Source organism: Ctenopharyngodon idella, chromosome 13 (assembly GCF_019924925.1).
Source record: "Ctenopharyngodon idella isolate HZGC_01 chromosome 13, HZGC01, whole genome shotgun sequence".
NCBI lineage: Eukaryota > Metazoa > Chordata > Actinopteri > Cypriniformes > Xenocyprididae > Ctenopharyngodon > Ctenopharyngodon idella.
Window position 1 is genome coordinate 30210977 of NC_067232.1, and position 10878 is coordinate 30221854.

At 40.6% G+C, this 10878-nt stretch overlaps 1 protein-coding gene across 1 annotated transcript; it reads right to left on the reverse strand.

Annotated features, from left to right (window-relative positions):
* Positions 1-206: 206 nt before the first annotated feature.
* On the reverse strand, positions 207-1072 carry LOC127524397 (interferon alpha-inducible protein 27-like protein 2A). The gene is made up of 4 exons (XM_051915840.1): positions 940-1072; positions 820-849; positions 501-662; positions 207-367 (listed from the first exon to the last, which is right to left on the reverse strand). Exons 1-4 carry the CDS (start codon positions 947-949, stop codon positions 282-284), a joined length of 288 nt encoding a protein of 95 aa, XP_051771800.1. The 5' UTR covers positions 950-1072; the 3' UTR covers positions 207-281.
* Positions 1073-10878: the final 9806 nt, after the last annotated feature.

The window sequence follows — 10878 nt, forward strand, 5'->3', positions numbered from 1 at the left end:
TGCAAAATAAAAAATTTAATTTTCAAAAACAGGTTTATTACATATAGGTCTGTATTTCTGTATTGTTTTTCCCCTTCAATTTCTAAGTACACACACACACACACACACACACACACACACACACACACACACACACACACACACACTTTATGTAAGCAGAGCAATGTAAAGAGATGCTGACTAAAAACATTACAAAAGAGACTGTGTGATAATGAAGAAAATTTTATTTGTATATTCAACAGAAACAGAATATGTCTGGCTCAGCTCAGCTCATGGTCAGCTCAAATAAGGATCCCCAAAACTGTGCCCACAGTGGCCCCTGCAGCGCCCACAGCTGCCTGACCCACAATTGGGATTCCAGCCGCACCTAAAGACAAAACAGTTGTTTCAGAGCCCACAAGGAGTGTTTGTGCAAGTTATAAAAATTAAATATTGAATGCATATATCTTCCTATTGACTTTATTGTACATCATCTTCCACAATCCTGACATCTGCATTACCAGCGGCTTGAAGAACTGCAACCATTGATCCGGCTGCGACCCCCCCTCCATTCGCCACAGCGGCAGCTGACATTAGTGATGCCGCGTAAGAGCCTGCGGCGATCCCGGCGCTAGTGAAACCCACAGTCGCCAGAACAACTGGAGCAGCAGCAACTGCACCGGCTAAAACACAGTGTTAACTAACTGATGAACATCGTTATAAAGATCATTAAATACCACTAAAAATTATTTTGACAAGTATGACTTTGACTATTTCAGTATTTTTAATTTTAGATTATTAAATTACAGTTGTTTGTTTGGTGATTTTGTTAGATTTTACCTGCTCCAGCACCAGCTGCGATCAGCATCACTAATATAAATGAGAAAATAAGGGTAAGATTTCTGTTAATGCTGATAAACCAACATTAAGATCCTGCAGTTAAATGATAAGGATACTTACAGAGACCCATCTTCTCTCGAACTGAGCCCTTGTGTGTGTGTGAGTCTGACTTAAGCTCTGTGGGTGGAGGCTTTTTGAGAAATGAAACTTGGGAGAGGTTACTCACTGCAGAGCCATGGGTGGAGTATAACCTCCAGCTCCCCCTCTCTGGAGCTCCAGCTCCCCCTCTCTCGACCTGCTGTGGGCATGATGGGTGGAGCTGCATCCTCCAACCACACCATATCCCTATCTCTCCACCCATTAAACAGGTTAAGCTCCACCCTTGAGCTCCACAGAGGCAGAGCTGGAGATCATTTGGCTCTACAGTGGGCACCACTTGAAACTTGGTGGGTGTATTTAGCTTTAAAGGGATAGTTCACCCAAAAATGATAGTTATATCATCATTTACTCACCCTCATGCCATCACCGATGCATATGACTTTCTTTCTTTAGATAAACACAAAATGTTTTTTTAGGAAAATAATCCATCTCTTTGAGTCCATATAATGGCACTGGATGGGTGCCGCACATTTGATGCTTAAAAAACAGCAATTGTGAGGGTAATGACATTTCAAATAAAGACTGTATCAAATACTCCACTGCTATTTGTCATTGAACTGTTCATTCAAAAGTTTCTTTCAAAAAAAAAAAAAAAAAGATTCATCCAGTAATGAAACAAATGAAGTCACTGAATCATTCATTCAAACCATTTAAAAAAAAAAAAATAATAATAATAATAATAATAATTAAAATCATTTAAACATTTTAAATAGACTGCAGAAATTAACATTTTGTCAGAACCTCTAGTAAACTGCATGATATTTTATTTAGTTGTCTGATCAGAATTGTGGGAGAATCCTGATCTCTATTTTTTTCTCTGTAACTTAAAATACAGTATTAAAGTTTCTAGTTTACATTAAAAATTTGGAAATTAAAGTTAAAACACTATTACTGTAAATAAAAATACACTATTTGGAATTTACTGTGTTTTATTTTACAGTGAGAACACTATTATCATAAGCCAATAGGCAGTACTTGCAAATTAGAGTTTTACTTTACCGTTTAATTGTTTGCTACTGTAAATGAAAATAAGGTTATTTATTCATACCAAGAACTTTCCAAGCATCTTAATGCATTGTGGTTACACAATGCATACAATACCCGGCCACAAATTTGGCCTTTGAACCCTAGTAGGCTATGTGTACTCGAACCCAACAAGGTTTTAGATTCATGGTTTATTATTCATTCATTCCCATAAAACAGAATGTTCCACTTCAAGGGACCTCAACGCTGCATCATGGTTGTTGATGCTATGGGAACGCTTTCAGCGTGCATTGGTGCCTGAAGCATGTGTGAAATCACACCGATTCTATTGGCCGACGGAGGTCAGGTGACAAAACGTAACGTCATCAAGACCATAAAAGAGCACCTATATCCCAAAAGACTTTAAAGAGCTCAAAAGGTAAGCGGTCAGGCCCTGGAGATTTATTATTTGGCATTCTTTTTGCTATATTATAAAGAGCATACATAGTAAAATGTTTCTCACAAAGCTCTCTGTTGTTCTCATTAATTTTGGGAATCACAGACTGAACCTTATGAAAGAATAAAGATGTAGCATGAGGGTCAAATAAAGAGGTATATAGTTTTTGATAAAACTTAAAAACATGAGAAGACTTCAAACAAGTGTCATTAGTCAAATGTATAAAGAAGAAATTCTTATTGTTGCCATGTTTCTTCTTTAGGCCAAAAAATATGCAGAATTCTCTCCAAACTCAAGCCATTTTGCTCTCGACCTGATAAAAGCACCCCTTTTTTTCTAGATAAAAATCATTCAGTCTAAAGAGACTCCATGTAGGGCTGCATGGTTAACCAAAATTAAAGCAAAATCACTTGCAGATCTTGCGGAAGGTCTTGTGGAAGTATTTAAAACGTGTGTTACAACTAACCCTGCGTTGAGAGAGGTAATCTGATTATACATATACTATACATAGTTCACTACACATACACATAATCTAAGAAAAACTGTACAAGTACTTATACAAGTAGTTTCGGGAGGTAGGGTCATGGATGAGGTTTCAGCGAGGGGTGGGGTGACTGGAGTTGAGGACTCTGACAGCCTGGGGGGGGAAGCTGTTGAGCAGTCTGACAGAGAGGGCTTTGATAACCTGGTACCGTCTTCTTGATGGCAGGAGCTGGAAGAGACTGTACGATGAATGAGTGGGGTCCTTCATGATACTGGTAGCTTTGCTGGAGCTTTGTGCAAGAAAAATGTCCAGGATGGAGGGGAGAGGGGCAACGATGATCTTTGCAGCTGTGTTCACTGTCCACTGTAGGGTCTTGCAGTCTGTGGCACTGCAGTTATTATACCAGACAGTGACTCTCAATCTGCCCTTGTAGAATGTGGTGAGGATGGGTGGAAGGAGACTTGCTCTTTTCAGCCGGCGGAGAAAGTGTAGGCGCTGTTGGGCCTTCTTGGAGAGTGACGTGGTTTTGGTGGTCCAGGTGAGATCCTCTGTGATGTGCACTCCTAGAAATTTAGTGCTGCTGACTCTCTCCACTGTCGAGTTGCTGATCGTCAGTGGGGGGTGTTTCTCCTGAAGTCCATCACAACCTCCTTTGTCTTCCCCACATTGAGGGACAGGTTGTTTGAACCACACCATTCAGCCAGCTGTGCCACTTCCTCTCTGTAGTGTGTTTCGTCATTTTTGCTGATGAGGCCTACCACAGTTGTGTCATCCACAAACTAGATGTGGTTGGAGCTGAATTTGGAAGTGCTGTCGTGGGACAGCAGTGTGAAGAGCAGCGGGCTGAGCACACGACCCTGTAGGGCCCCTGTGCTCAGTGTTGTAGTGCTTGAGGTATTGCGACTGACATGGACTGCCTGAGGTCTTCTAGTTAAAAAGTCCAGGATTCAGTTACAGAGGGACGAGTTGAGGCCCAGCGAGTCAAAATTGTTGATAAGCTGCTGATGGATTATTGTGTTGAATGCTGAGCTGAAGTCGATAAACAGCATTTTCTGTTTATTGTTATCATTTCTTTCTGTTCTAGGTGGGTAAGAGCCAGGTAGAGGGTGGAGGAAATTGCATTGTTCATAGAACGGTTTGGAAGGTATGCAATCTGGAATGGGTCCAGTGTGTTTGGGAGTCAGGACTTGATGTGATACATGACTATCCTCTCAAAGCACTTGGGGTCATTGATTGGGGTCAGTGCTATGGTACAATAGTCATTCAGGCATGACAGAGGTGACTTCTTTAGTACTGGAATTATGGTGGTGGATTTAAGACACATGGGGATGACTGCCTGGTTCAGTGAGGTGTTGAAGATATCTGTTAGGATACACCTGTCAGCTGTGCAGCAAGTCTCTCAGTACATGGCCGGGTAACCTAGGTTACTATAGCCCATGTCAAACCTATAAAAAAGGAGAAAGAAATTTAAAATGCACACGTAAACAATTTAACAGTTAAATTAAACAATTAAGAATAGCTCCGCCCTTAGTGTGTTGCGTCATCTCTCGCGCTGAGTAGAGGTGAACAGTCTCTCGTCACGGAGTGAAGTGAAATGGCCGCTTGAGCTGTGATGCATGTTAATCGCGGTTCTAAAGTCCACAAAGTAAGTGAGAAATGCTAGATTAATTATTGAAATGCATAGTTTGAAACATTGTTAACAGGAAAATGTTATTTAAGTGGTTCTAATTGCGTTTGTATTGACTTTAAGGATTAAGTGAGAAGTTGTGCTGATTCTTCCGACGAAAACTGCATAGAGCAGATTTCCTTGATACATCGATATTATTTCTGATCTTTGTCGATTAATCCTTGGCAAGTGAGCTCATAAATCACCATATTTTGTTATGATTTCTGCATTTTTCCAGTCTTTTGTAAGTCAGGTGTTCTTAAATGATACTGTGATGTATGTTTTTTGTGAAACATGTTGAGAAATGAGTTCATATGTGAATTTATCACCTAAATTAGCTGTTTATTTGCGGTTTAAAAGTGTTTATGTCCGTTTTCTAACTTTATGAGTGTGATGAGTGTAACGTAGCTCACGTGGAGTTTTTGCTAACCGTGCGGGCCATGTGCTATGAGCTACAAGCTAATTGAGTGCACATACGTCACTCTTAAGACGTTATTCTTCATTAATATAGTTATATTTATGTTAAGAAATGTGATGAAAGAAATAAGTGTTGAAATGTGTATTGATGCATTTTAGAGCATTTATTGTGCTGAAAATGATAATTTGAAATGTTAATGCCGTTAAATGGGAATTAATTGTGATTTTTCTGCCTTGTCTTTGCAAGGTTGGGTTTTTTTTTTGTCCTCCTTCCCTTTTCTCTATCTTGATGTTCCGGTCTTTCTACATCTTTCTTTGAAATTGAACGAGGAGTTTCTTGGAGTTCTGAGTTAGAACTGTTTCTGCCATCAACGAGGAGTGCTCAACATTGGTGGAAACTGGCGGGCAACCTGGTTTTCCCGAGCTTGGACAACATTTCATTGTTTCTTCGAAGTGGTAGGATCACACGTATTCTGTGAACAAGAACTATTTTTTCCTTTTTTCCTCTTTTTTTTCCATTTTTTTCATCTTGGAGTTGCGTATCTGTGTTCTTCAACTGAACACTGAAACAGGACACTGAACTGAGCTAAACTCCTGTTTAATTTGCTTGAGTCATTTCCTTCAAAGACAATTCATTGAAAAGTCCGATGACACAGAATCAGAGTCCATTTTTCTTGAACATTGTCCCATTTGCTGTTATTTTTTTTTTTTTATTATTATTTGAAATTGTTCTGAAAAGAAAACACAAGGGTTATTGAATTGGTTACCTTTATATGGGAAAAAAGAAAAGGTTGTTTAAAGGTATATAGCTAAACAAACCAATTAGAAATTAAACTGAGTAAATTTAAGAATACTAAAGCTAATTAAAGAATAACAGACTAATTAAATAACTAAACTACTATAATATAATAAAATATAAAATATATATATAAATATTATATAAATAACTACAGAATTAAATAACACACAAAGAGTCATTATAGGAGTAAAAAGCTTTATTTGAAGAGTTAAACAAAAAGGGTTCTTTTGTGAATTTTATTGTTGTTTTTTCTGTTTTATTTATTTATTTATTTTTTTGCTGTCATTTTGGGTTTTTTCCAGTTGTTGGTTTTTTTTCCCCAACAAAACAATTTAATACAAGAAATACAACAGAAAAAAATACTTACCTTTTCAATTATAATTCTGTCTTCTGTCATTATTTCCCTTGTCTTGCTGCAATGCTGCCTCAAGAGCGAACGTAGACTTCTGATCTGGCATTAGAAAGTGGTTTATGTATATTGTAGGTCACGTGTGCTACATTGTCAGGGCCCGCAGCCTTTTGTGGGTTAATCCTGGACAGAGTCTTCCTTACGTTGGCTGGGGGCAAACAGAGCACCTGGTTGTTGGGAGATGTGGGTAGTTTCTGGGATCTGGGAGGGATGTGTCATCATCACAGGCCTGTGGTGATGGTCTGAATGGCTTTCCACAGGGTCCGAGTGTCTTTACTGTCACTGAAGTGTTTGTTGATTTTTTTTTTTTTTTTTTTTTGAGCTTACTGTTGTTTTGCCTTCTTGATGCCAAGGTACAGATTGATTCTTGCTGTTTTTAGAGCTGCTTTATCTCCTGATCTGAATGCCTCATCTCAGATTTTTAGCAGTCCATGAACCTCTGCTGTCATCCATGGCTTCTGGTTGGCACGTGTGGTGAAGGTCTTGTTGACACATCATCTATGCACTTACGCCTCTCTAAACATGTTCCTGTCTGTGTGCTGAAAGCAGTCCTGCAGTGCTGAGGTAGCATCATCTGGCCACACTGTGATGTTTTTGAACCAGTTTTGCAAGTTTGAGAAGTAGTTTGTATGCTGGAATTAGCCTAACAGAGATGTGAGCCGAGTACCCCAGGTGGGGGTGAGGTACAGCCTTGTATGCATTTTTCTCTGTTGTATAAACAAAGTCCCATGTGTTTTCCCTAGTTGCAAAGTTCACATGTTGGTAAAACTTCAGCAACACTGTTTTTAAAAGTTTGCATAGTTGAAGTCACCAGCTATGATGAAAAAGATATCAGGGTTGTTTATTTGTTGTTCGCTGATAGAGCTGTACAGTTCGAGAAGCATATCCTTGGCGTTTGCACAAGTGGAAATGTACACAGCAAAAATATACACTGTAAAGAGGGAGAACGATTCAACCTGTGAAACCGTGTATTGTGGATATGTGTTAGCATTTTGTTTATTTATTTATTTTTGTTTTTGCTGGTGGAAGAGTTGATTATTTTTATACAGTTCTTGTATATACTGCGCACCTCTATATAAATAAAACACCATTTTTTTGCAGCATAGTGCTTTGCGAGTTGGGGCATCATTTTTATTTTTCCATCTTGGACCATAACACATCCAGGGAGTGGGCCGACATAACCCACTTCCCTACATACACACACAAGCCACCTCTGCGAGTCTTACCAGACAGTGTTGAATCTCTATCCACTTGGTAGCAGGTTAGCCCGTGCAGCTGAATGGCGGAGTCCGGAATGTTGTCTTTTAGCTAGTCTCAGCCTCGGACGTCATGCCCACAGACCGTTGGCTGAACGGTCCTTCGCCAATGAAAGCTGCGATAGATAGGTCTGGCTACGCGAGCTATCTTTTTAGCCATGTTTCAGTGACAATAAACACACAGCAATCCCTTGTCCTATGCTGTGTAGACTGATTGAGTTGGTAGCCATCACATACAGCACAGATGATAGTGGTAGTAACTGTGGAACCACTGGACTTGGAGGTGCTAAGACCACCTTGGCGGCACTGAGACCACGACATGACGCGACTCTGGGGTAAAGAGACTGTGGCGTGGCGGCCATGATGTGACGAGACTCTGGAGTGGCGGCCATGATGTGATGAGACTCTGGCATGAAGAGACTCTAGCGTGACGAGACTGGTGTGACGGCCATGACGTGAAGAGACTCTGATGTGAAGTCACTCTAGCATGACAAGACTCTGGTGTGACGGCCATGATGTGAAGAGACTCTGGCGTAAAGAGACTCAGGCATGATGGCCATGACGTGAAGAGATTCTGGCATGACGGCCATGACGTAAAGAGACTCTGACATGAAGTCACTCTAGCATGACAAGACTCTGGTGTGACGGCCATGATGTGAAGAGACTCTGGCGTGAAGAGACTCAGGCATGATGGCCATGACGTAAAGAGACTCTGACATGAAGAGACTCTAGCATGACAAGACTCTGGTGTGACGGCCATGATGTGAAGAGACTCTGGCGTGAAGAGACTCAGGCATGATGGCCATGACGTGAAGAGATTCTGACATGAAGAGACTCTGGCTTGGTGGCCATGAAGTGAAGAGACACTGAAGAGAAGAGACTCTGGTGTGATGAGTCTCTGGTGTGGCGGCCATGATTAGGTTCTAAAATGAAACCAGTTCTCGATACCCAGCCCCTACATATAATAGATTGTCATCTGCATATAATGTAATCCTATGAGAAGTGCTGCTAAAAGTAACTGGTTTCACCAAGGTATGTCGACGAATTTTCTGGCAAAAGGCTCAAGAGAAAGTGCAAACAAGGGTAGCGAGAGAGGGCATCCCTGATGTGTCCCATTTAAAACTGAAAACTGTGGAGAGCTAATGCCTACTGTCATGACCAAAACGGAAGGATTGGCGAGTAACATTTTGACCATATTAATATAATCTCTGCCTAAACCAAGTCGTACCAATACTGAGCAAAGGTAATGCCGTTCAAGCCTGTCAAAGGCTTTCTCAGCATCTATAGTTGTGCACAATATGTCCATTCCACTAGCCACATGAATAACATGCAATAAACAATGAACATTTTCAGTTGCAAGGTGAGTCCTAATGAAACTAGTCTAATTATTATACACTAATTTAGTCATGAATGCATCTCAACGGGAGCCCAAAATTTTGGCAAACAGTTTCACATCACTATTTAAAAGAGACAGTGGTCTATAATTCCCACACTAAGACAAATCTTTATTAGGCTTAGGTAACAGAGTAATAATGGCCATGTTTACACTATTATTAAAAGAACCCACTCAAATAGAGTGATGAATCGATTGTAAACAAAATTATGGTGGGCAGTCCACAAGTGTCCCTTTCCTTTGTTTACCTCCCTCCCCAACTTTTTGTTCGGTTTCGAAGTAGGGATATATGCTCCCCTTTGGATGGATGCTTTAATTAACCTCTTCTAGAACGATCCATGTTTCAAGAACTGGAGTTTGCTAGCTATAGCGGGTCTCTGGAGAGTGCCTTTACTCAAGTCAGGGTATGAGCTTGGTAAAGAAGAGTTATGGGCAGATCACATAAGTATCCTATTCTTTTATTTGCCACTCTTCCCAATTATTTACCAGGGCTCCCCTGCGACTTCCTGGAGGTATAGAGCCTGGTTAATGAGAGTTATTTTGGGCAAACTGCAATACATCCCTTTCTCCTGTTTGCCTCCCTCACTGATGATTTTCTGCGGCAGGTTGTAGCTGGGGCAGGGTAGAGATGGTGTCCACTTCTCCAGATGTTAAGGACTCAGGAAAGGGTTAACTAATTCACGCCCATCTATTAGCAGACAACAGTCAATGACGTCACACACAGAGCTCCTGTACACATTAAAGGCCATCTAAGTTACACGTCATCAACTCTTTAATCTGAAGAAAACATGCAGACGCCCTGAAATATGTTGTTCTTCTTGTTTCCCTTCTCAGGCAACCAAGTTGCATATGCAATCTAAGACTTTCCCTTTCAAAGTGGAAGTTTGATGCTGAGTCATGGTATTGACGCTATGGGGAACACAATACCCGTACACCATGCTAAAGTAGTGCCTGCCCACTAGGTTGTGAATGTGCACAAACAGAGTGAGCATAACATTAAGAGACTATGAAGAACTAGCCAAAGTCAAAAAGCATGTAGACACCTAAGCGCATCCTAGGTGACTTGAGCAGAAGTGGCACAGTGGCTCTGTTCCCTAAAACCAGTGCCCCAAGCAAAACATATTCTGGCCTAAAGGGCTCATTGGGAACAACCAACCAAAGGGAGCATGCCAAACTTTTCTGACTTCAGTAGTTAGTAAGAAGGGCACCACTGCCTTAACAGAGGTGCCAAAGTGTCCAAATGTCAAGATCAGGGCTTTCTCCTTTTTTTTTTTTCTTCTTCTCCTTGATTCCAGACAGATTAAGCCACGTGCACCTGAGCACAGACATCTAGCCAGCTCATCTAAATCTGCTCCTGGATGGTCACTGTTCACAGTTCAGCTCCAGACCTAATTAAACACACCTAAACCAGCTAATCTACATCTTCAGGATTATTAGAAGCTCGCACACCCACCCTTCGTTTTTGGATAAATCAGTTTTCATAACCACATACTTATAGCCAACTAATGAACTGTGAACACTGGATAACTTTTCTGAGGTAAATCTGATGTTATGTTGCATATTGTTCTCCAGCTGTTATGTTGATGTCTTTCTGTGGTTGAAACACTGATTGATCAATTACTTGAGACATGATTAATTTCAGTTAGTTGTTCTGTATTTTCTGATGTGGATTCATAAGCTCTTTGAGATTATTGGATGGGAGGCAGTACAAATAATGTTTAGTGAAGGGAAAAACCATGGACCTGGCAAACCTGGCTTGAACTACGGGTGATTCTCCAGAGTTCATCTTCGATTCATAGGGTCAAATATAACCCGTTTTAATGTCACTATTTTTTAAACTGCGTTAAATTGAGCTTGCGTTAATGTGTAATTGTCGGGTTAACTTTGACAGCCCTAAATTTAACACGAGACATTTTCTTCACAGACGGTACTAGTTGAAGTCTGACACGTTTTTCTGCCCCCTTTTGATTAACAGAATTTAATCAACCCTGATCATCCGCTGTTGGCCGATAAGTGCTTTTATCAGCTGATACCAATCATTGGCTGATTTATTGGT